Source organism: Ursus arctos, unplaced genomic scaffold, assembly GCF_023065955.2.
Source record: "Ursus arctos isolate Adak ecotype North America unplaced genomic scaffold, UrsArc2.0 scaffold_15, whole genome shotgun sequence".
In the NCBI taxonomy this organism is placed as follows: Eukaryota; Metazoa; Chordata; class Mammalia; order Carnivora; family Ursidae; genus Ursus; species Ursus arctos.
This window is the reverse complement of record NW_026622819.1, coordinates 49,083,961-49,111,249: the sequence shown is the minus strand read 5'-3', so window position 1 is coordinate 49,111,249 and position 27,289 is coordinate 49,083,961. Positions and strand designations below refer to the sequence as shown.

The 27,289-nt window shown below is 40.4% G+C and overlaps 1 protein-coding gene and 1 long non-coding RNA gene across 2 annotated transcripts in view; one reads left to right on the top strand and one right to left on the bottom strand.

The window, feature by feature from the left end:
- The window catches only part of ATP10B (ATPase phospholipid transporting 10B (putative)), a 203,820-nt gene extending 194,572 nt beyond the window's left edge, over positions 1-9,248 (top strand). Inside the window, exons 22-23 of the mRNA XM_026510910.4 lie at positions 2,135-2,322; positions 6,384-9,248. Coding sequence (XP_026366695.3) covers positions 2,135-2,322; positions 6,384-6,843 — 648 coding nt within the window. The 3' untranslated portion in view covers positions 6,844-9,248. The remainder of the gene's footprint in view (positions 1-2,134; positions 2,323-6,383) is intronic.
- Positions 9,249-24,902: 15,654 nt separating this feature from the next.
- Positions 24,903-27,289, bottom strand: part of LOC130543741 (uncharacterized) — a 28,680-nt gene continuing 26,293 nt past the window's right edge. The window contains exon 3 of the long non-coding RNA XR_008959298.1: positions 24,903-25,258. This is a non-coding gene — a long non-coding RNA (uncharacterized LOC130543741). The remainder of the gene's footprint in view (positions 25,259-27,289) is intronic.

Below are 27,289 nucleotides of genomic sequence, written 5' to 3'. Positions count from 1 at the left end.
CAGGAGTCTAATAAGAACCCACATTAAATTAGGACCCCAAAACTATACCTCAGGGTAAGGCTACAGCCAAAATGGATCTGCCTGTTCAACCTCCGCAGTAGGTACTGCAGGGATTATTTCTATTGTGAGCAAAACAGATAGAATCAGTATAAAGGACCTGTCCTAGGAAATGGACCATGGGCTGGCCTCCTACAGATTTGTAGCCCAGGTTTGTATCACCTTGATGAGCCAAATTTTGGTGTATGAGGTCAGTTTAAAGTGACCCAAGACTGACCATTGCCAAGGACATTGCAAAATAAACACACCTTCTCTAGAGAAATGTATCTCATCCTATGCCTCAAAATTGTTCCTACCAACTTTTCAAGGACAATGAGCCCCATATATTCAAAAATAACCAACTCTCAAAGAAATAAAAATGCCATTAGTGAGGTTCAAAAAAAAATCAGAAACACATTTCAGATGTTAGTATTATCAGATATATAGAAAATCTATGTTTAAGCTTTAAAACGTGTGCAGGGATTGATAAACTATATAAAGCAACCTAGCAAATTTAAAAAGAGACCAAATAAAACTTTCAAAAATAAAATACAGTAGCTGGCTTAACAAAAAAATTAGACAAAACTGAAGGGGAGAATTACTGAATTGGTCAAAAGTAATTATACAGAATATAGAATAGCGAAGAAAAATAATGAAAATTATGGAAAAGGTATAAAATGTATAGAAGATAGGGTGGTATCTCAAAAGGTCTAACATGTTTGATCAGAGTCTAAGAAGTAAAGGAGAGAGAAAATGAGACTGGGGCAATAGTTGAAAAAGATAGTGACTTAAGAGTTTTGCAGAAATGATTAAAGATATCAATCCACAGATTCAAGAGCAGCAAAACCCAATCAAGATAAATGAAAAAAATACATAGTTATCATAAGGAAACTATAGAACACAAAAGACAAAAAACATAAAAGTAGCCAGATTTTTGGGGTGTCTGGGTGGCTCAGTCAGTTGCGCATCCAACTCTTGATTCCAGCTCAGATCTTGATCTCAGGGTCATGAGTTCAAGCCCTGCATTGGGCTTCATGCTGGGCATGGACAACACTTAAGAGATAAACATTTTTTTCTAAAGAACAAAGGTAAGAGATGTCTTGAAAGCAACAACAAAAGCCAAAAGACAATGGACTATTTTAAATATGCTAAAAAAAATTGCCAAACAAGAATTCTATATCCATCAAAAATACCTTTCAAGAATGAGAATGAAATAAAGCATCAGAATAGATCACCCACTAAAGGCAATTCTAAAGAATGTACTTAAAGCAAAAGGAAAAAGAAATCTCAGACAGAAGGACCGAGATGCAAGAAGGAATGAAGGTACAGAAAGTAGTACACATGAAGTGAATTTTAATAGATATTGATGATATTCAACTATAATAATGACTTGTCTGTTTTAAAAGATGATAGAATTAAAATATGCAGTAGCAATACGATTTAAAAGTCAGGAGGGAGGTAAACAAAGTTAAAGTGCTGTAAAGTCCTTGTATGATTCAGGAGTAGGGGAAAGTAGTTACATGCTTAAGACTGGGGTAAGTTAGGATTGCTTATTATCATTTGAGTAATCATTGAAAGAATAGAAACAGTATATAACTTTCAAACCAATAAAGGCAGAAAATGAAATTGTACAAAGTATTAAGTTTAAAAGAGGATAAGAATGGGTAAAAGAACACAAAACAGGACAAAGTAAGATCAGACAGCAGAGCACTGTACTTCTTTGAACATGAATAAACTGTAGCCACATGTGGAAAAGAATGGATTCCTCACACCAAATAGGATTTTATTTATCTAACATTTGAAAAACAGAGTACATAGGCAGTAAAACTACAAAGGATGGCTTGTAATTATCACCAAAGTCAAGGGTGAGACAGAATCTTTAGGGGTTCTTTGGGTATGTATGTGCAAGTTCTGGGTGAAAGTGTTTGCTTTCTAATGCTCCATTAAACTGCATGCTTTTTTGAATTTTTTTTGTGTGTGTTGCATTCCCTCACCTCCAAAAAAAGTTTTAAACAAAGTTAGTCAAGTGCCATGATTGCATTGCCCCCTGATCTAAGCTATAGTTTCAATAGTGTTTACTTCTCCTTTCCTTCCACAGACCATGATCCATGGGCTTGTTCTCGTAGGCAGCTTCCTGATGTACTTTGTGGTATCCCTTGTTTACAACGCCACCTGTGTCAACTGCAACAGTCCCGCCAATCCCTACTGGGTGATGGAAGGCCAGCTCTCTGACCCCACTTTCTACCTCGTCTGTTTCCTCACACCAGTCATGGCTCTTCTCCCAAGGTTTGAGCACAGGGGTTGTTTTCTTCCTAGAACCACCAATGCCCCTTAATAAGCTATTTTCATAAGCCAAGAGTCAGGAGTTTAGCTCCTGCTGGAAACCTTGAGACTATTATTTCAAAGACAGGGTATTAGGATAGAGAGCACAATGAATTAGAAGGCAAATAACATGGACTGTGGTCCCAGGTCAGTCAGAGTAGCAAAGTCACCAACTGGCATGGCCTCAGTTGTGACATCTGTAAGATGCTAATTTCTGCCCTCCTGCCTTATAAATGTTTTTGGGTATAAGGGGTCATTTTTGAAAAGCTCTGTGGTCCTTATTAGCCCAGGAGTCTCATAACTAATAACTACAGGGACAGGCACACAACTGCAGCAAACCAGGTGTAGTACAGATATGGGGAAAAAGACCTTCTCAGCTTCACCCTATCATTGCCACCAGGAAAGATCAAGTCTTAGCATTCCAGAGCTTTAGATTTCTTTCAGAAATTCACATTTGCATGAAATAGCCAACTCCCTACTTCAAACTTTGGACTCCACACTACCAAACGTCTTGTTACTTCTCTGAAGGCCCTTGCCTTCTCACCTTCCTGCCCCTATTCATGCTGTTCCTTCTCTTTGGAATACACTTTCTATTATCAAACCTCCTCATTCTTTCTTTGACATTTCAGGCATGACCAATTCCAACCCTTCCACGATTTCACCTACCTTCCTCAAGTGTTAATACGTCCCCCTCTCTTATGTGTTCCCATCACGTGGGTGTGTCACTGCCTTTAGCCGTTTGTTATAAAGTGTCTATCTCTATCTGACCATTACCTCCTGGACAGAAGGTATCCTCCTCCTCATTATATAACCAATACTTAGCACAGTTCCTCTCACATAGGCTGCATTCTGAGATAAATGAGCAATAGATGTTAGAAAAACAGAAAGGGGAATAAAACAGGACCCTTGTTCTCAAGAAACCTGCAATCCAATAGATAATTCAGATATAACTGTGACCATAATACAGGGAAAGTGACTAGTATTGAAAGAGGGCCTTGAGTGAAGATCTGGAAGCAATTAAGAACAAGTATAAGCCTCAGAGAACATATTGCCCACCCCACCCCTTCTTCAGTCCAACACATTGGGAGAGATCATGAAGACTGTGCCCTCATTGGAAAGGGGCATCAAAATGTAGGTTAAGTATTATTGGGTTAAACTTTTGGGTTAAACACAGTCATGATCACCACAAGCCAAGGTCTGAGCTCCTGTTCTGTATCATATTTAGGGTATGGAAAGAAAATTATCAGCCTATATTCTTTGTCTTACCCTTGGCTGGAAAACACTTAGAGCCAAAACCAACCAGTTTGATGAGGATATTTGAAAAGTATGAAGACTGTTGACACCTGCTTTGAAAAGACAAGCCTTCAACACTACAGCTTGTTATAACAGATAAAGGGACAAGTTAGGAAAAAGTTAACAAATATTTGCTTGGTTATTACCATAGCACATAAGTTAAATCTCTGTTATTCTTTATCATCGTCATAAAGTCAGATTTCCGCTTAATGTTTACTAAGAAAAGCGGACATTTCCTCTGATAAAGATTATTTTAACAGTTCCAAAGGACTGTATATTTATAACCTTAGAACATAAATGTTTCCTGTAGAAATCTACATGATAGAATGTTTGCCACAGAAAATTACTCATTCAATTAAAGTTGTAAGCTATATTTATCATAATGGAGATTGATTTCACTCACCAAGCTTGTGATAATTAGCCCACTAGCCGTGACCTCACTTATCTTGGTCTAATTAATTCAAGCAGGATAAAAGAATTGTATAGTTTCTCTTAAACTAGGAACATGTAAATTATTTTACAGATAAAAGAAACTAGTGTACTAAGTTTCCAATACAAAGACTCTTAATTAGCTGTAAGGGAGGATAACCATCCTTGAACACTCTTTCCTTGGCTTCAGTAACACCAACACTCTGTTGATCTTCCTCCTATTTCTTCGTTTCCTTTGCTGGTTTGTGTTCTTGACATAGTGGATGTCTAGCCTTGCTCTGAGGTTCTTTTGTCTTCCAGCTTTTTATTCTCTCCATAGAAACAGCAACCACTATTGTGAAGCTAAATATCATTTTTAACAGACAAATTGCCAATATAATTTCCCAATCCAGACTCTCTTCTGAATTCCAGATACATCTTTCTACCTAACTATCATCACCACCACTAGGCATGTTTAGCCTGAGGAAACAGAGACAGATGTAATTTAATTCATGATCCATCCTCCATCAGCACCACCATCACAGATACTTAGGTCTCTTCCAGAGTTCTCTCTATCAAATGCTACCCACTTAGGACCAGGACAGATCACTGGGAGTTATTCTTAATACCAATTACCATCTGACTTGTCACCAAGACCAGACAGGTTTATCCCCTATGTATTTCTTAAAGCCATCTATTTCCATTTCTAATCTTTTTACCCCAAATTACTTCAACAGTCTTCTAATGAGTTTACTCTAACCCATTATCATCATGTCAAAGTGTAGTCTTATCTGTTTATGTCCCACCCCTCCCCCAAGAGCTTCCCAAGGCCACCACAATAAAGCACAAAAACCAAGATATGTCCACAGTTCCTGCCTGCTCTGGCCCTACCAACCCCTCTGTCTCTTATTTCCATACTGTAGTCATCGTGCTCAGGATTTTGTTCTCATCTCCTCTTTGCCTGACTAGCTTCTATGCATCTCTCAGTCCTCAGCATAAATGTTTCCTTCTCAAGGAAGTTCTCTCACACCAGATTAGGTGTTTGACACTTTTCTTTTCTCTCTCCATTTATAAGTCTATTTAGGTGCTACATGAAAGCAAGGACCTTGTCTTGCTCACCGTTTAATCCCTTTGTGCCTGGCCTATTGTAGGAAATTTACAGGTATTTGTTAAATAAATGGATGGAGAAAGGGAAGTGATAGCTTGGGGGAAAGGCTTAAATCTCCAAGAAATTGAATCTTTCCTGAAACATATACATGGCCACCCATACTGCCTCACTGGGTGAGATGAAAAAGAATGGGGGAAATTTTACCTGATTCCATGGGACCTACTGTTGTCTTCAGAAACCCTTTCCCCACTGTGAGGTCACCCTAAAGCTTTTAGACAATAGTGGAAGGATGGAGCCCTTCTATAAGGCTTTAAACTTTTTAAAGGATTCTTTTTGGAAAAGACCATGAGTGTTCTGCTGACCAATTGAATTACATTTTAGGTTAAGAAATTGACACCAAAAGAGGAAACATGAGTTGCCCAGTATCACAAGATGGTGTAATGGTGTGATTCTGTCTCCATACACCACATAAGTTTACTCACCACCTCACTCCTTCCTTCCCTGAACTTGGAATAGAGAAAAGATTGTAAACACAGACTCCCAAAGTCCATCTTCAACTTGGCAGGGACAAAGAAACAATTGAGTTAACCATCAGGGAGGTCAATTAACTTCTCTGGAGACTTTGGGAAACCCTTCCTGTCACTTAAGGCCTCAGTTTTTTCATCTAGCAAATAGTGATATACAGTGATGTTGTCAAGCCCATAGATTCAGGGAAAGAGTATGTATTTAGAACCTACTTAAAAGTTAGTAAGTTCCACAAAGAGTTGACATTACAAAGCAAGTACATTTGCCTGAATTAGAATAGATCAGAAATAGAATGGACCACTTTTACAAGGTAGATAAAAGCCTTGGGATCCAGACTGCTTGGTTCTGATCACAGCTCCATTACTGTGTGGTTCTGGACAAATCACTTAATCCCTTCGTGCCTCAGTTTCCTCATCTGTACACAGGGGGAACCAAAGTACAAACTGCACAAGATTGTTGGAAGAATGAAATGAGTTAATGTCTAAAGCACTTAGGATAGCTCTGATACATAATAAATGTCAGCTATTATATTTTGTTATTGTTGAACTCCCCATTACCAGAGGTGCCCAGGCCTAAATTTGATAGCCAACAGTCAGGAACGTAACAAAGAGGATCTTGTGCTATGTGGGGAATTGGATTCTAAGGCCCTTTTCAATGCTGAAATTCTGTTTATCCTGTTATTTCCTACCAGGTACTTTTTCCTATCTCTACAAGGGACTTACGGGAAGTCTCTGATCTTAAAGGCTCAGAAAATCGACAAACTGCCCACAGACAAAAAGGACCTAGAAATGCAGAGTTGGAGAAGCAGACAGAGGCCTGTCCCTATTCCCAGAGAGGCTCAGCGCACCCACCATCCAGTGCCACCTGTCCCAGAACGAGACTTCAGAGCCAGCACCCCAAAGAGTTCTAGACCTCCCAAGCAGAAGTGCAAGGAGGACTGGGTGCTGCATGGAGAGAAATGCAGCAGAGACCATCTGAAGGATCACCCATGCCCAGGGGACTCCTCAGCTAAACTCCCATCCAGGGAATACCCTCTTCTGGGGCCTAGTAGGACAATGGCTTTGGGAGCCTACTCAAGTGGACAGATTGATGAGTACAGGCCCTCAAGCAGGGGCAGTCATCGCCGATCCCTGAGTTCACTAACTATATGAATCGCCTGTAGAAATCTGTACAAACTCAGAAGAAGCCACCCAATCGATGGCCTAATTAACCCATGACTGTTCCTCTTCATGGAGGAAGAGATGTGCCAGATTTATTTTCTCCCAACTAAGCTTTACTTCCTTGGAGAAAATGCTGGCCCCAAGGGCTTTGACGGAGGACTTGAAACCAGTCAACCTCTAGCTTTCTCATGCTGCTAGGCAGCACATCATGCAAACAAAACTTTTATAAGGAAGCTATGTTTCTAATGCATTGAGTTTTAAATTTTTTTTAGCCCAGAGATATTCTTGTGACCCTCTGGGTAAGTAGAGCCAATGGCCAATACAACTGGGCCATAATTTTCCAAGATTCCGAAAGCTCTATCTACCCAGGCAATCTCTCAGGATATCAAAGTTTCTGGGCTTGTCAAGCCATCACTTCATCTTATTGTACCAAGAATTAAAGTTTCAGAAGAGACCCATATACACAGGTACTTCATCTTGAGTGTATTGCAGAGGTAATGATGTCAGGTTTAACAATACTTTCATTCATAGAAAATTGGGTTGCTTTCTGTCTCTAAGTCAAAGAAAACCACATCTAAAGATTAAAACTAGATTTGAACTCAGTGTCAAACTCTGAGAATTGTAGGTCCATAGGTAGCGTAAGAGGCAACAACAACATAAGCATGCTAAAGCAAATGGGTGCACTGGAATCACCAAGCTTTAGCTAATGGACCATACGTCCACAGTCTGCACCAAGAGGATAGGAGCAGTACTCTTTTTTTAAAGCTATTTATTTATTTTTAAATAGAAGTACTCATCCTTATTCAGCTCTAAGACTGGTAGACCTTAATACATCTGCACCCAGGATAAATCTGTATGATAGAGCAACTCTGAGCCCAAACAAGGACACCTCAAAGGATAGGGCCAATATTAAACCTTATCATTAAGCTTATCCCAGATTATTACCAGCTAGAAGACACTGGCCTATGCTTCAGTTACATTAGGGAGAGTTAGAGAAAGTCTTATTTCAGCAATTAAAGGATTACACACACTTCTTATCCCTGGAGGTTACAAATGACAAAATGTAAAACTGCTCAAAACAGTGTTGAAATGAAAGAATGGATGATAGAATTCTAGGAGGCTATCAAGAGAATTCAGGTCTATTATGGACGAGGATAGTATATCCCTAGTCTTTAAGATAAGTCAGAGAAGGCTACTGAACCCTCTCCTCCTTAAGGTAGTATCTACATATTCAGCAAAATCCCTGTATATTAGGGATGGATACAACATGTGTAACAAGTGTTTGAGCCCAAGAGTCAGAGCCACCCCCCAAGTTGATGCACAAAAAGATCTCAACAATCAAATTGGCAAATGACTTTCCAGACTGAGCTCATCCCCTGACCATCCTGCTAACAAACCTGGAGGGACCGTTTGAAGCATTGTGTCCCTGGAACCAATACACTGGATCTCTTTTACTGACTGTGCCACATAATGATGCCAATAATGGCCAACAGGAGAATCCTACATGTGGTTTGCTAGAGAAGGAGCAGGTGAACACAGCAGGCAAAGCAGTAATGACAGGAATTGTTCCAAATGAAAGGATTGAGCCAAAACTTGGATCTTGGGGTCCTCCCTTTCCCAGTTGATTCCTGCCCACTCCTGCAAGCCAGATTGAGACAGCTAGGCTGTTTCAGAGAAGAACAGAGTGGTGGGAAGAACACTGGCCTCAGGAGACCTGGGTTTGAGTCTGTGCTTCTGTACTCTCTAGGAGCCAGGAGCCTTGAGGCAAGATGCCACACCTGCAAATTAGATCAAAACTGCCCTACCTTCCAGGCTTGGCATAAGGATTAAGTCAAAATTACACAGGGGATGTGCAAACCTTTTGAAAAGGGTAACACCCTCAATAGTAACACAGGGATTTCTATTTCAGAGCTAAGAGAAAACAAGGTGATGGGAAACGTGAAAATGATGCCAAACCATACCCAACATTGTGATGTTGCTCTCTTTCTTGCATGACCAACCATTCCAGTTTGCCTGGGGTTTTCCAAGTTTTAGCACTGAAGGGCCCACACCCTAGGAAAGCCCTCAGTCCCGGGCCACCTGAAACAGCTGGTCACCTACTCTTGCCCCCCTTTGAAACCAAAGCAACTGTGACCGTCCAATATGCCATCTTAAGGGAAAAGGTTATAACAACTTTTCCTATAACATTATGCTAATGATTGTACTTAGTACATTTTTATACTTTTATGACCTTTTACTGATTGACTGGAAATGTGTTATCCTTTATTAGAAAAAAAAAACATTGTTTTCCATAATTGCCTGCAGTTCTGAGTACCCTCTCATCCATCCATCCTTTGCATTCATTCATTTATTCAGTAGTCTGTCCATCCATTTATCTACCCAATAAACTTCTGTTAAGCCCCTACTGGATGCCTGGTGAGGTGCTACAGGTTGTGAGGAATTCAGTTCCTATCTTAAAAGAAGCTCATACCTTGTCAGACAGAGTATCAGAAACCGGTTTGATCCAACATGAGAGTGTGACACAAACCAAAATGGCTATAGGAATTAAAAGCAGCAGCACACAGAGTCTGAAACTCTAACCTGGCTACTCTCCTCTTTCTGGAAGCCTGACACCAACATCAAACCCAGATTGATTCAGGTGCCTCTTTTCACTCATTCAGAAAAGATCAAGTGGGTGCCTGCTATAACGGCACTGTGTTAGGCAGCGAGGATAAAACAGGAAAGAAAACAGGCCCATCGCCTGCCCTCAAGGGATTTACAAGAAGGGAAGACAGCCAATAATCAAAGAAATCAATAAATGAGACAGTTGAACTCTATGAAAGAAAGAATAATGGAAAAAAGGGGAGGGATGTTCCCAGAGTGATCAGAAAAGGCCTTTCCATGGAGGAGAGGAGATTATAACCACAATAATAATACAGCAGGGAAGGGCCATTCCACATGGAAAGAATTAACTATGAAAGTCCTGAAAAGGAAGAGTTTGGTATATAGAAGGAGGAGAAAAAAGAAAAGAAAGGTCAGGATGACTAGAACCCAAATAAAAGAGTTAAGTGATAACATGAATAGTTAACCATACTAGCTCACCCTATGGTCAACACTAGACTAAGTGCATGTCATCATGTAAACCTCACAGCAACCCTCCAAGGTAGGTAATATTATGCTCTGCTATTTCACAGCTTCTGCAACATACCAAACCACCATCACCCCAAAATTTAGTGGACCAATACAATTACGTACTCATGATTCTCTGTGCAATTTGAGGTGGAATGGCTGGGATCTCCCATCCTCAAGAATGTCAACTGACATTGCCATATGGCAGTGATGTTCTGGGAGTGAGAACAGAATCTACAAAGCCTCTTGAGACCTAGGCTCAGAACTCACATATCATCAATGCCACTACATTCTATCAAAGCAAATCACAAGGCCAGCCCAGTTTCAAGGGGGTGGGGAAATACATTCCACCTTTAATGGGAGTATCTACAGAGAAATTTGAGGCCATTTACAATCCACCACATCCCATTACAAAGGGAGAAACTGAGGCAAAGACAAGTCACATAAATATGACACACACAATTAACAACTGGAGAGGCAGCATTCAAGAGTCTGAAACCAGAGCCTATACTCTTAGACACAAAGCTACACAACTGCAACATGGGGCTGAAGGGGCAGGTAGGAACCAAATGACAGAGGGTCTTGTCTTCTCCACATTCTCCTGAGGGGCAAAGTAGTTAGAATTTAGTGAGTTGGAATTCCACCCCAGCTCTGTCATAGACTGGCAATGTGACCCAGGGAAAGACCACACCATGTTCAGCTGGGTTGCACACCCAGACAAAAGCTTAAGAAAATACTAACAGCTAAGATGAACTGGAACTCATGCCTGCACAGCCCTAAAATATCTTCCTGTAAGCTGATCAACTAGCCAGAACTTTCTACTCTGCCCTGAGAGCCCCAGGAGAAATGAATCACACAGGAGCAAATTCTCCCAGGCAATCAGAGAAGAGACAGCCCCTCCCCACACCTCCAACCCAGGCAAGATTTCACTGATAAAGAAGATGGGGATTGTGAGCTGGGGCAAGCAGACCTTTTGAGAGCATTATAAAAGGAGTCCTGCCCATCCAAACTTCAGGACGCCCACAGTGAGGATCTGGGCGTTGTCAGACAAAAGCTGAGACCTGGAGCCTTTTTCTTCAAAGGCGTTCTGGTGCCACCTAGCATCAGTGGAGGAGCTGCTGCTGCTGAGGACTATTCCTACAGCTAGAGCAGGGAAAACATGATGGAAGGGGAACTGAGCCAGGAGTCAGGAACCCAGATTTCAAGTCTGCTCCACCAGTGGTGTGCACTGTGACTCTGGACAAAACCCTTCACCAGGTTTCAACTTCAAACTGAGGTTCTCGTGGCTTCCCCAAACACTCAAGGTAGGAACTGGACTTGTTCCAACATTCTGTGGTTCTAAGAGCTATTTGGGGGAGGTTACAGTGCAGGAATGTCTCTGTGCAACCAAAGCCTTTTGTTTACTATTTGTGCAGTTGTCTGATTCTCTATCGTGCACTCACATGGTGGAAAATCCCATGAGGAAGGAACTCTGCAATCTTGTTCTCTGCTGTGTTCCGAGTGCTCAGTACATGGAAGTACTCAACACTGTTGTTTCTGGCTGTTGAAGAAGCTCATTGATGGGGGCTGGTCTCAGAGGGAGTATAGCAGGCAGGAGGACAGCAACACTATCTGGGAAGATGAACCTCCCAAGCCTTTGTGAGCCCTGTGGTGGCCTTTCTCAGATCAGTAGGTAGTAAGGAACTACAAATATGTAAAGCAGGGCCAGGGCAGCCACCATCTCCAGCTGTCAGGGGAAAGCCAGAGCTAGGACATCTCTCTCCCTCACACAGGCTGTAGACTCACTCCAGGTGCTGAGGTGTCTAAGGAGTGGGGAAGAACAGCTTTAGTCTCCTATCATCTCCATCAATACCTCCATCTCCCCAGCCACTTACTCTTTAAATAAAGCCCAAGTTGAGTCTCCAGTACCCTCCTTCCATGCAAATCACTGCCCCTAAACCCCTCCTCTGTCAATATTTAAACTGCCACCATCTGTGCCCTGACTCTCAGTCTGTCTACAAGAAAGTCCAGCCCTTCACAGGTCAGACCTGGGGAAAGACAAGCCCAGGCACCTCAGGAACCAATACCACCTGGGAGGCAACAGTATCCTCAGCACCAGTTCAGCAAAGGCAGGCTGGCTGACCAGACACTCAATTTTTAGGAAAAATGTTCTTTCCCCTCAGTGTCATGAGCTGTTCCTACTCCGGCTAGCCTATATCCCACAAGATGAGGTGAAAGATATCCCTGCAGACACAGATGACAAAACCCAGATAACAGGTAAATGGATGGAACCAAGGTTACTGAGTAATTTAGAATTAGAGCTGAGACCAGAATGGGGGTTATCCTAACCACTCAGTGAGGGCTCTTCCACCATCTCATCAGCCAGAAATTAACTGGCAGTCCTTTCCAGGGCTGCTTGGACATTTAAATATCAGAATATTAATCCAAAGGAGTAAAATTTCAAAATATCAGGCTACATGGCAGGTGGTGAGTCAGGGTAGATTTGACCATAGAATCCTTCCAGAACTCCTCATATCACCCTGTTTGCCAAAGGGCAGCCTAAGTTTGAAGGGTGAAATTATACAAGTCACTTCTCAGAACTGTTTTCTCCCATCTGCTGGGGCAGAAGTGAATTCTGAAACCCCACCAACTGCTGCTTCTGAGCCTCCAATCCTACCTTCAAAACAACCTACCTTTTTCTGGAAAGAAGAGGAAGAAAGAGAAGAGGAAAGGAAGAAAGGGAAGAAGAAGGGAGGGAGGGAGGAAGGAAAAAGATTTATAAGCTTTTACAAAAAGAACTGTTAGAAAAGAAGCATCCATTTGCTTTCCCCATTTATAACAGACTGGTATGTTGGGCAGTGAAAGTGGTCTTTCAAGAAGGGGTACAAGCCCTCAGGGCAGCTTAACGTTTGCTATGCTTCTAGCCAAGCACTCTTTTTAAAGAACAAGGAACCAGAGAAGGAATAGAAGGCCCAGAGAGGGGATATGAACTTGCCAGAGACTGAGAATCACCTCTGTTACCCTCAGCTACCCCATGAGCTCATCCCAGGTGGCTGGAGGATAGTAATTTAGAAGGTCTGTTCCAGGTTGAAAATGAAACCTATGAGGTACCCTTTTACTGAATGGTCCCATTGGTGCCTCCCCCAGTAGGACCTTATATCACTCTTCTGGCTCCATTAATCAATTGGCTCAGGATAATCAGAGGATGTCTTTCAGGCCATTATCTTAATGAATATCATGACTAAATGTGAGACCTTGGTACTCCTTTTAACAGCATTTTGGGGTACTTCATCACCAAGAATAAGCAGGCATGGGAGTTCAGGCAGAGTGGCAGACCAGAATGGTGCCAGGAACAAGGGAGCATAGAAGGCCCTTTCTTTAGAAAGCCCTTGCTTCACCCCCTGGAAGTGATGGCCTACATATCAGGTGGCTCTTGGCACAGTAAGACAAGCAGGGAAAATACCTCATTTTTTTGTAAATGCTGATATGTTTTCCCATTTTGCTCCTCTATAAAATGGACCAAAGAAGCCAACCAATGTCTGATAACTTGCCCAAGTCAACAGACAAATATGTGGCTGAAAGCAGAGGTTCAATTCCAAGATGCCCAACTTCAGGGTCCAAAATATTAACCACTACACCACACTTTTTCTACAGTACAGTGAGAAGAGTCCTGACTAAATTTAGGGTTGGGAGATCCAGGCTCCCAAATCTATAAATTTCTTATTGTGAGACTTTTCTTCCCTTATCCTTTTCCATCTGTAAAATTAGGGGATTGGCCTGGAGACTTCTAAGGCCCCCAGATTCTTCCGAATTCATGATTCTCACCTGTAAGAACACATACTCAGTTTACTCTTAAATGCCCTTGAAGCTTTCACTCAACCTATCAATAAGAAATCTTTTTTCAAGTAGATGAGTTAGAAAACAGAATAATCAGCTCTTGTAAAGGATAATTAGAGCCACTAGTGAGTCAATTGAAGACCTGCTGACTGGCTAAGCATTAGCAAATCACAAATACAGCTTGGGGATGGAGAACAGGAAGAGTACGCAAGTGGTAAGGAAGAAATCTGAAGGATATTAAGGTAACTCCCAAAGGAAATAAGCAAAAGCTGTGTGTTCTACTTATGCCCCAACTCCTGACTCAGGTATACACTGGACCTCCATCACTTGACCCTGACCTACCTTGCCAGGCTCAGAGCCCATATTCCAGGGAACCTAATTGCTTACCATTATAAACACTTTGTATACTTTCCAACCTCTGTGGCTTTGTTTGAGCCATTTCCTCTACCTAAAATGCCTGCTCAAAACTTGAATCTCAAAATCAGCCCCCTAAAGACCACTTCTTCCATAAAGCTATCCCTAGTCACTGAACCCCCAAAGCTCTCTGTCCATTTCTTAGTGAACTCAATACAGACACTTCTAGTTACTCAGGTCTTTTTTTTTTTTTTAATCATCCTTGCTAGAATGACAGAACCTGAAGTGACAAGTCCTAAATGATTCATCCTAAGGCTAGAACCAAGCCTTGGCCAAAGATAATAGTGGACCAGCTCATAAGAATGTTCTTTCATCTACTCCGGACTACAAATCCAGGAGGCAGAGGTAGGGAGAGACATTTCCTCTGCCTCTCCCCATACCAGGAGGTCTCTGCCTCAGCCTCCCACTTCTTCTCTTCCCCAAAGACGAAGATCCAACGGTCAATGTTCCAGAAAAATCAGTGGTTCTTGAGGGCCTAATCTTAAAACAGCTTCAGACACATTCTGGGCTCTCATGTCTCTCTTCCATTTCCTCCTTCCATGAGGTCAAACAGCACAATTAAGCTAAGAGTCACCTCATAGGGAAGACCAACCTCTCTTTTGCTCCTTTTTCTCCTCTAATACTTTGGGCCATTCAGCTCAGTTATAAATAAATTATTTTTGTTTCCATTCTGCTAATGTTTCTGGTAGTACTAGTCTGGGGAGAAGGAAGTAAACAATGAGAAAGTGGAAGCCCACCAAGGGGAGACAAAATGATTGTCCATATGGGTTGCAGAGATTCCTGCATTCTATGTCTACAATGACACCAAAATACCATCAAAATTTCAATTGGTATTTTTATCCCCATTTTATAGATAAGCAAACTGAGACTCAGAAAAGTTAGGTAGCTTATTCAAAGATGCACTGTTTTTTTACATAGGCTCTATACCCAGTGTGGAGCCCAACATGGGGCCTAAACTCATGACCCCAAGATCAAGACTTGAGCTGAGATCAAGAATCAGATGCTTAACCAACTGAGCCACCCAGGCACCCCCAAAAAATTACACTTCTAATAAAAGGCAGAAAAGGTGACCCAAATCCAGACCAGATTCCCAGCCCACCGTAATTAACAACAGCATCCTGGTCTTTGGTAAACAGCACATCATGTAATTTTCCACAGTTCTGTCTCCCAGACTCCCTCAGGGTCTCAGTTTGTACCTCTAGCCACCTAAGCTTTCCACCCTCCTTTCCTCCCAGTTTTTCCATGGACATACCCTCTAAACACTGACACAGAGCCTGGGAGAAGGATTGGCACCCTGGAAGACATGATGACATTGGCCTAGCTCTAATTACAGCTCCCACAGCCTGTGCTGTGCCTAGTAGACAACATACCAGAAGCACACTAATTTCTGCCCCAGCTGGCTCCCGCCATGGGAAGGCTTACGTTGCCATGCTCAAAGGGGCTCCGCCTGAGCCCCTGAGGTGGGAGGAATGCACCCAGCCCTGCCTCTCTTATTTTTAATTAGAAGTTCCATTAAAACCACTACAGCAATGAGGCACACACCAGGCAACATACTTCAGGACAATTAGCACACTCCTCAGGGGGCTAAAATGGCCTCAGCCTTGGTCTGGGCAACATAATTGCACCAAAACATACAGCCTACCAGGAGGCTCCCATTTTAAGTGGAAAGAAACAATTAGTCACACAATCTATCAGGCAGTTAGATCTGTAGGAAATTATTCAATATACATAATTTAAAAGTTTGCCAGGGGTTGAGATATATGGAAATTACTTGCCTATGGCTTGGTACATCCATAAGCAAACCACTATCCACACCCACACCCACCCCATACTATTAATGCTCTGTGTCTTTGTGTGTAGATACCCACCAAGTAAAGAGACTAGTTCTAACTATGTATCTGGATCACTGTAGACAGTATTTCATTCCTAAAATGTGGGAAATAATCAGTGGGGCAGAGAGGTTATGGAACCCCCATCTACCTCACTGCCACTTTCTGAATCCCCAAACCACTAATTAAAACCTACCCCTAAGATAGCTCCTGGCCAAGTCATCCTGGTGATTCTGAGAAGTAAATAAAAAGAGCAAATTAGAAGGCCAGAAAGACCTCTCTGAACACCAGGAAAGCTGCAGAAAACCACCCGAGGCTCCCTGGACTCTGTTTGAAGCCACACTCCCGGATTCCACATGCAGAAGCATCTCGTCTGCATTTGATCATCCTTCTCTAGCACTCATTGCTGAACCATCGTACCTTCCGCAGACCAGCAGTGCTGCTATAATTAATATTCAACTGGCATTTCCACTGCGCACTCAAAGCCTGTTCTTTCAGCCTTTTCAAATCCAATTCAGACCAAAGTAATCTTTGCCCTTGCATTTTGGTTCAGGCAGCAGTGATTGTTAGGATGGCAGATTATGGTTTATTAGCATCTATTGAACAGCAAAGGAGCCCAGCATGACAGCAGTCATCACTAGGTCTCTAAAACTAAACTAGGTCTCACAAACTAAAATTAACAAGCCACCAGGACACAAATACCAGGGCAGGAAGGAAGCCAATTCAGGAAGAATTATTATTTATAATTTTTCATGTAAGACTATAGATTGAGTAGGGGATTGTGAGGCTTCCAACAAAGGGAGTGGTCCAGCTAATAAGAGGCAGTCACTGTTTGACCACTAACTTTAAAGTCTCCACAATCGTCCTTCAAGTGTCGTTATTTGTGGATCTAGAGCAATTGATACAGTGTAAGGAGGCCTTGATTCAAATCCTGGACTAATCCACTGCATCACCTTGTGCAAATTCTTTCCCTCTCAGGAACTCAGTCCCTTACGTTTAAAATGAGAGTTAAAAAAGGATCAGTGGTGTTTGAACTATCTCCCTGGGGTGGAGATGATCAAATTCCCTTCCCTACATTACCGAGAGCACTTCTAATCCTACCTGTTTCACATGTCAGCCTTTTCCCTAAGATCTTGTTCTTAGAAAATTGTTAGGGGCACCTAGGTGAGTCATTTGGTTAAGCATCCAACTCTTGATTTCAGCTCAGGTCATGATCTCAGGGTCGTGAGATCAAGCCCTGAAGTCTGCTTAAAATTCTCTCCCCTCTCCTTCCTCCCCTCTGACTGCTCGTGCTTACTTTCTAAATTAACTAATTAATTAATTAAAATAAATAAAATCTTTTTAAAAATAAAAAATAATTTTTGTAATCTGTAAAATACAAGTTTGAAGCCACTAGATGATCTCTAAAATCCTTCATAGCTATAAGGGTCTATGAAGTAGTAAGAACTGATATGGTACAAGGAACTCACCATGCTAATACAGAAGCAGCTGTATATTTTAAGTGGCCAAAGAGATTTAAGCCATGGACAGAAGAAACAGTTTAACGTGGAATCTCAGCAAAGCAGAGAAAGCACCCAGAGATAATACTAATGATTGTACATACATAAACACAAAGCACAGGAGATCTGTCAACTATGACTTTGAGGGGTATTCAGGCTTTTTTAATAACTAATATAGCTTAGCAACATTCTATGGCAGATTTCTTGGGTAGATGGAAGGCCCCTGGGTTCAAGCTGGTAGGTCCAGATTAATTAGACTTTCTACCCCTTCTCTTGAATGGATGCACTGCACCCTCATGCAAACTTTGAGCATGGGAAGATATCAGCTTCTTGAAAAAAATATTCTAAAGACAAATTCTGAAACCAAAAAAAAAAAAAAAAAAAAAAACCAACAACTCCTCTTTGGGTCTTCCAGGTGAAATCAAATGACTAGTTAGTGAAAGCCTGGCAAACTCAAATAACCAATAATAGCAGACACAGTTAACTTTTGAAACATAAAAAGAAACCATCAGCTCCACTTCCAGTGAAACATGGTGGATTAACATTCACATTTTTTCTCCATTCTCTTCAAAAACCGCACTGGAATAGGAGTTAAGCAAGGAGAAAGATCTAAAACCTCAAGAAAAATAAGAGAGGGAAAGAAATAGATACAAAAGGGGAGTCAACAAAACTTAAGAAAATGGAAAATGAAGGAGTGGTAAATAAATTAGATACCAGCTTTCCTCTCAAGAAGGGTAGGAGGGGCAGAGATGTGGTCTGGTCAGGAATCAAACCCCTGGCAAGCAAACCACAAGCAGGAGAGAGGTCACCGGTATGGAGGTCCTCCCTGACAATTAAGAGGTTCAAGCACCACATTGAACACCACCGCCCCTGGGATCTGTACCAAGAAGATGAGCTCCCATGACATTTGTCTTTGAAAACCTATGGAGCTTAACTCTGGGAGAGTCAGAGAGCTATAGGAAACTGAGACTCCACTCTTAAAGGGCATACACACAATCTCACTTGCTCCAAGATCCAGCAGAGGCAGCAGTTTGAAAATCCCTGGGCCATACATGAAGGAGGTTTATTGACTAATTGTAGGACATGTGCCAGAGGGCCAGGGATCTGTGGGAACTTTTCCTAGGAACAGAACCACTGGAAGATCCATTTTTCTTGCCCTCCTTCAGCCTAACTGGCCAATGCTGGTGGGCACCAGTTCTGACACTATCTATTTCTTGAGCACCAATCACTATGTCCCAGTGTTCCCATGTAGACCAGCCCCACCCAAAACACCTTCCCTAGGAAGGACCCCACCAAAGCAGCTCCCACCCTGAAGCACCCAGCAGACAGCCTTGGTCAGGACCACACACGTCCAAAGTGACACTTGACCCGAGAAGGGGGGAGCCAGCCCACCCACCAATATATCTGCAGTAGCTACAGCATGACTCTCAGCCAGCCATCCCCACCCTTGTGCTTGCATTACTTATAGCCCAGTCATAACAGGAGGACATACGCAGCTCACACAGGGGAGCTCCTGGTTCTGATGACCAAAAGCGATTGCATTTCTGGGCCCCACATGACACTTTCCACTATCTTCAAGACCAGGAGATATAGCTGACCTACCTAATACATAGAAACAAACACACAGAGTCAAATAAAGTGAGCAGACAGAGACTTTTCTAAATGAAAGAACAAGACAAAACTACATAAAAAGAATTAAATGAAATAGAGCTAAGGAATCTACTTGATAAACAGTTCAAAGTAATAGTAGTAAAGATGCTCCCTGAACTTGGGAGAAAAGTGGATAAACTCAATGAGAACTTCAAGAGAGAGAAAAAATGAAAAAGAACCAATCAGAGCTGAAGAATACAACAGCTAACATGAAAAATACACTAAAAGAAATCAATAGCAGATTAGAAGATGCAAAAGAATGGATCAGTGATCTGGAAGACACAGTAATGGAAATTTTCCAAACTGAACTGCAAAAAGAAAAAACAATTTAAAAAAAATAAGTCTAGGTTAAGAGACCTCTGGGACAATATACTACATTATAGGGATTCCATAAGAAGAGAGAAAAGGGGGCAGAAAATTTAGTTGAATATGAAAACTTCCCTTCTTGGGGAAGGAAACAGACATCCAGGTCCAGGAATCAAAGAGAGCCCCAAACAAGATGAACCCAAAGTTGTCCACACCAAGACACATAATAATTTAAATGTAAAAATTTTAAGATAAATAATCTTAAAAGCGATCAGAGAAACACAACCAGTTATGTACAAGAGAACACCCATAAGACTATCAGCTGATTTCTTAGCAAAAACCTGCAAGCCAAAAGGAAGTAAAATGATATATTCAAGTACTTAAAGGAAAAAATCTACAACCCAGAAAAGCCTACCCAGCAAAGTTAACACTCAGAATTTAAAAGAAAGATTTTCGCAAACAAAAGTTGGAAAATTTGTCACCACTAAGCTAGCCTTACATAAAATGTTAAAGAAACTTCTTTAGGCAGAAAAGAAATGGCTATAACTAGAAAAAAATTATGAAAGATAAAATTTCACTGCTAAAAGCAAACATACACTAAAAGTAGTAGATCAATCACTTATAGAGCTAGTATGAAGGCTGAAGGACCAAAAAAAGTAGCAAAATTAACTGTATCTATAATAATTAGCAAAAGGAAACACAAAATGAAAGTATGAAAATGTGAAATACATAAAAAGATGGGGAGGAGTAAAAATATAGCACTTTTAGAATGTGTTCAAACTTAAGTGATCATCAATTTAAAATAGACTACTGTATACATAGAGTGCTATATAGGAACTTCATGGTAACCACAAATCAAAAATCTATATTAGATATATTAAAAAATAAATAAATAATAAATAAATAAATAAATAAATAAATAAATAAATAAATAAATAAAAAGGAATCCAAGGATAACACTGAAGAAAGTCTTCAAATCACAAGGGAAGAGAGCAAGAGAAGAAGGAACAGAATAACTACAAAAATAACCAGAAAGCAATTAACGAAATGGCAGTAAGTACATACCTATTGATAACTGCTTTAAATGTAAATGGACTAAATGCTCCAATCAAAAGACATATGGATACCAAATGGATTAAAAAAAACAAAAAAGACTACCCATCTATATATAGATATAGATATAGATATAGATGATATAGATATAGATATAGATATAGATATAGATATAGATACTGCCTACAAGAGACATCAGACCTAAACATACATACAGACTGAAAGTAAAGGGATAGAAAAAGATAGTCCGTGCAAATGGAAGGAAAAAAAAAAAGTTGAGGTAGCAATACTTAAATGAGACAAATAGACTAAAACAAAGACTCTAACAAGATAAAGAAGGGCATTACAGAACAATAAGGGGATCAATCCAACAAGAGGCTATAACAAATGTAAATATGTATGCACCCAACAGAGGAGCACCTAACTTTATAAAGCAATTATTAACAGACAAAGAGAGAAATTGACAGCAATACAATAATAGTTGGGGACTTTAATACCCCACTTATATCAATGAATAGATCATCTAGCAGTGGCTTCAAATGACAAATTAGAGCAAATGGACTAAGAGGTACATATAGAACATTCTATCCAGAGAACAGAATATACATTCTTTTCAGGTATACATGGAACATTCTCCAGAATAGATCACATTAGGCCACAAAACAAGTCTCAACCAATTTAAATAGATTGAAATCATATCAAGCAACTTTTCCAACAATGGTATGAAACCACAAATCAATTATAAGATAAAAAGAGGGGGGGAAAAAACATGAAGGCAAAACAAGTTGCTACTAAACAATGGGTCAAGGAAGAAATCAAAAAAGAAATCAAAAAATACATGAAGATAAATGAAAATGGAAACACAGAATTCCAAAATCTTTAGGATATTGCAAAAGTAGTTCTAAAAGGGCAGTTTATAGCAAAACAGGACTTCAAGAAACAAGAAAAATCTCTACCAACCTAACCTTATACCTAAAGGAACTAGAAAAATAACAAAGCTCAAAAATTAGTAGAGGGAAGGAAATAATAAAGATCAGAGTGGAAATAAATGAAATCAAAACTAAAAAAAAAAAAGAAAAGATCAATGAAACTAAGAGCTTGTCCTTTGAAAACATCAACAAAACTGATAAACCTTTAGCCAGACTCTAAGGGGGAGGGGGGGAGAAAGAGAGAGAAAGCAAGCACTCAAATAAATAAAATCATAAATTAAAGGGGGGGGATGCCTGGGTGGCGCAGTCATTAAGCGTCTGCCTTCAGCTCAGGGCATGATCCCAGCGTTCTGGGATCGAGTCCCACATCAGGTTCCTCCGCTAAGAGCCTGCTTCTTCCTCTCCCACTCCCCCTGCTTGTGTTCCCTCTCTCGCTGGCTGTCTCTGTCAAATAAATAAATAAAATCTTTTAAAAAATAAATTAATTAATTAAAGGGGAGAGAGGTGCTTAGGTGGTCCAGTTGGTGAAGAGTCTGACCCTTGATTTTGGCTCAGGTCATGATCTCAGGGTGGTGAGATCAAGCCCACCTCAGGCTCCACACTGGGCATGGAGCCTGCTTAAGATTCTCTCTCATTCTCTCTCTCTCTCTCTCTCCCCCCATCTGCCCCTCCCCCCACTCACATGCATGCTCTCTCATGTGTGCTCAATAAATAGAATCTTTTGTAAAAAATTAAAGGAAAGAGGTTATGACCAACACCAGAGAAATATAAAGGATTATGAGACTACTACAAAAATTTATCAACAAATTAGTGACCTAGAAGAAATGGATAAATTCCTTGAAACATACAATCTTCCAAGACTAAATCAGGAAGAAATAGAAAATCTGAACAGACCAATTACTGTAATGAAATTGAATCAGTAATCCAAAAAAATCCCAATAAACAAAGTCCAGGACCAGATGGCTTCACAGGTAAATTCTAACAAACATTCTTAATCTTAATATTTATACCTTCTCAAACTATTCCCAAAAAATGAGAGAGAAAGAAACACTTCCAAAATCATTTTGTGAGGCCAGCATTGCCCTGATCTTAAAACGAGATGAAGATACAAAAAAAAAAAAAAATTATAGGCTAATATCCCTGATGAACACAGATGCAAAAATCCTCAACAAAATGTTAGTAAGCCAAATTTAATAATACATTAAAAGGATCATTTACCATGATCAAGTGGGATTTATTGCAAATCAATTAACATGCTATATCACATTAACAAAATGAAGGGTAAAAATTAAACAATCATCATAATAGATGGAGAAAAAAGCCTTTGACAAAATTCAACATCCATTCCTGATAAAAATTCTCAACAAAATGGTTATACAGAGAATATACCTCAACATAATAAAGGCCATATATAAAAAAACTCCCAGCTAACATCATACTCAAGAGTGAAAAGCTTAAAGTTTCTCCTTTAAGATCAGGAACGAGGCAACAAATGCCCACTCCTACCACTACTATTCAATGTAATCCTAGAATCCAGCCTCAGCAGTCAGACAAGAAAAAGAAAAGGCACCCCAATTGGTAAGGAAGAAGTAAAACTGTCACTATTTGCAGTTGACATGACACTATAAAACCTTAAGACTCTGCCAAAAACTATGAGAATAAATTCAATTAAATTTCATGAAAAAAATATACAAAAATCACATTCTATACACTAATAATAAAGTAGCAAAAAGAGAAATTAAGAAAACAATCTCATATACAATTGCATCAAAAAGAACAAAATGCCTAGGAATAAATTTAACCAAGGAGGTGATAGACCTACACTCTGATGAAGGAAATTGAAGAGGACACAAATGAATGGAAAAGCATACCATGTTCATGGAGTAAAGGAATATTGTTAAAATATCCCTACTACCCAAAGCAGTCTACAGATTCAGCACAATCCCTACCATATACCAATAGCATTTTGTACAGAACAAAAACTAATAATCCTTAAATTTATTTGGAACCACAAAAGACCCTGAATAGAGCAATCTTGAGAAAGAAAAACAAAGCTGGAGGTATCATGCTCCCAGATTTCAAACTGTACTAACAAAGCTATAGTAATCAAAACACTATGGTATGGGTACAAAAATAGACACATGGATGGAACAGAATAGACAGCCCAGAAATTAACCCATGCTTATATGGTTAATTAATCCATGACAAAGGAGATAAGAATATATGGGGAAAAGAAAATCTCTTAAATAAACAGTGCTGGGAAAACTGAACAGTCACATGGCAAAACAATGAAACTGGATTGCTTTTTTACACCATAAACAAAAATAAACTCAAAGTGGGTTCAAGACCTAAATGTGAGACCTGAAACCATAAAACTTTTAGAAAAGAACATAGACAGTTGTGGGTTTTGTTGTTGTTGTTGTTGTTGTTTTTACATCAGCCATAGCAACATTTTTCTAGATCTATCTCCTAAGGCAAGAGGAAAAAAAGCAAAAATAAAGCAAAAATATACTATTGGGACTACACCAAAATAAAAAGCTATTACACGGTGAAGGAAACCATAAACAAAATAAAAAAGGCAACCTACTAAATAGAAGATACTTGCAAATGACATATTTGATAAGGGGATGATATCCAAAACATATAAAAAAAACTTCTACAACTCAACAGCAAAACACAAACAATCTGATAAAAAAAAAATGGGCAAAAGTACTTGACATTTTCCCAAAGACACACAGATGACCAGATACATAAAAAGCTGTTTAATATCACTAATCATCAGGGAAATGCAAGTCAAAACTACAATGACATAACACCTGCTAGAATAACTAGAGTAAAAAACAAAAAAACACAAATGTTGGCAAGGGTGTGGAAATAAAGGAACCCTCATGCACTGTTGACGGGAATATAAATTGGTGCAGTCACTGTGGGAAAGGATAAGGAGTTTTCTCAACAAATTAAATAGAAATACTATATGATCCAGTAATTCCATTACTGGGTATCTACCCAAAGAAAACAAAAGCACTAATCGGGAAAGATGTTGGCAGCATTATTTACAATAGCCAAGACAGGGAACCAACCCAGGTGTCCATCAATAGATGAATGGATAAAGATGTGGAATATACATACAAGAGAATATTACTCAGCTATAAAAAGGACGAGATTTTGCTATTTGTGACATGGATGGACCTAAAGGGTATTACGCTAAGTGCAGTAAGTCAGACTGAGAAAGACAAATACCATGATTTAACTTACATGTGGAATCTAAAAAACAAAACAAATGAATAAGCAAACATCAACATCATATCAAGACAGAAAGCAAACTGAAGGTTGCCAGAGAGGAGAGGGGTGGGGGACTGGGTGGTGCAGGCTTCCAGTTACGGAATGAATGAGTCACAGAAATCAAAGATAACAGCACAGGGAATATAGTCAATGGTATTGTAATAATGTATGATAACAAATTGTAATTACACTTGTGGTGAGCACAGCATGATGTATAAACTTGAATCATGTTGTACATCTGAAACTAATGTAATTGTATGAACTGTACTCAAAAAGTAGTAATAAAACAAAAACAAAGTCCAAATTCAGACTCCAAATCTCAGTGCTCCCTAAGTGAGGCTGCTCACCTGCCTCCAAAGGACTGGGATGAGTGGAGACAGCTTGCTGTTTCTTCTCCCTTTCTCCTTCCCTCTCTCTCTCTCTCTCTCCTTCAGAGACCTCATCTCCTTTCCAAGAAGACCTGGGACCAGCTGGGCTTGAGCACCACTTACTCCATCTTCAGCAGGAAAGCAACAGTGATCTGAAAAGCATAGAAGCCGGAAACAGGGAATACCCCCTGGTTAACTCCCAGCATGAGGAGATTCTGGCCATCATCCTGCCAACGATTTTACTAATTTTATGCCATTTATCTCCATTGCTCTGCTGAGAGGGGAGCAGGCAATACAATTTGATGCTTCTTCTCTTATTCTGCTGGCCAGCACTCTTCCACCCATTCATCAAATTCAATGTTTTGTCAGGCTTAATGGCCTTCAAGTTCTCGCCCCAACTTCCTTATATTACACTTGCCACCCTCTGCCCTAGCAATGCTGATAATCAATTAATTTACTAAGCACTAATCAAATATCTACTATGTGTCTGGTATGGTGCAAGGCTCTGGGAATTAAATGGTGGATAAAATAAAAACAAATATGGTACCTGTTCACACTAACTGGCCTATGTGTCTGATGCCCATGAGACCAGATAGGCAATCACAATACAGTGTGATGAGGGTTCTGATGGGGGAAGCAGACCAGGGTCTGGCAGCCCGGACTACCAGGAAGGCCTTCTCAGCATGGTAAGGAGCCAGTTTATCTGGCCAAGAATTCACCACATGATGGAAGAGGGGACTAGGATAAGGTACGACAAATGTTGACTATTCCTCCTGAATTCCATTTCCAACAGGACACGTGGCCACAGGGACTCCTCCACACAGATACTGAGGCTAGAGAGGATTCTGCCACATCCCCGTCCTTTTATGTCTGGGCTTATATCAACATTATTGAGGAAGCAAGAATTATGAGACTTATTTAAAAGTATCAGTCTACCCAGTTTCTTCAACTTAGTGGTAACAAGACCACATTCTCGGCATGGGGACAAAGCAGAGTACTCAGGTGCCCCCCAAATCTTCTCTGCCTCCAGCACCCTCAAAAGCCCTATGGCTTCCATAACCATTCCTAAGCCTGAAAGGGGTGAGAGGAGGGAATATTTTTACATAATGAAACCCAACACAGAGAAGACTGCCTCACAGGAGCTGAGATATTTCAATGAATAAATAACCCCATAGAGTGGGAGACAGGAAATAACTACCTCACCTTGCTCTCTTTCCTCCCTCCCGTCTCTTGCGACTGTCCTACACTGACAGTAATCCAGCAGAAGCTGAAGGGCAAGGGAACTCATTGCTATAAACTAGTGGTTCTCACACTTTTATGTCAGGATTACCTGAGGACTGTTGAAACAAATATTCCTGGTCCCCACCCCCAAGTTTTCTGACTCCCTTGGTGGGGCATGGGGCTCAAGAATTTGCCAGAAGATCACCAGTGACACGGGTAAGAGGTGGATCTCAGGACACAGTGAGAACAGCTGCCATAGACTGTACTATACCAGCCAGCCTCCTAAGGTACAGAGTGGAGGGGGGGAAAGCTGATCCAGAGGGGCACACATGCATCTACTGAACCTATACCATTAGGCCATACAGGCCATACAGTTGCTACTACTTAACTCTGCCATCATAGCACCAAAAAAAAAAAAAAAAGTCACAGAAAACACATAAATGAATGAGCATTTTATTTTCCAATAAAAATTTACTTTCATTCTTTACTTATAAAATTTTATTTCCTGCAAATTAATTTAAGTCTTACCCACCTCTCCTCAGTGTTCAGAAAACACCAAGACAATCATTGCCTGAGTACATATAAGTGCCAGGAACTTTATGTCCATTACATCTTTGCTTTGAAGGAACTTAGATTTAATCTATCCCAGTTAGGACCACAACTTGGGTAGCTCTCACTTTATTTAAGCCAATTTCTCATCTCCACCGTGTGTCAGAAACTACGTTAGTCGCTCAAGATCCCGAAGTAAACAAGACATCCACAGTCCCTATTTTGGGGATTAACTGCCTAGTGAGATGTTGGTTAAGGTTTTCTGGCTGCAAGCAACAGATATGAGCCTAAGTAAATTAGATAAAAAGAAAAGTGTTGGGAGAATACTGGAATGCCAAGAGGCTTCAGAGACAAACAGGTCAGCTATTCTTCTGGAAGGCTGGAACCCAGAATAGTTCCCACAAGAGATGTTA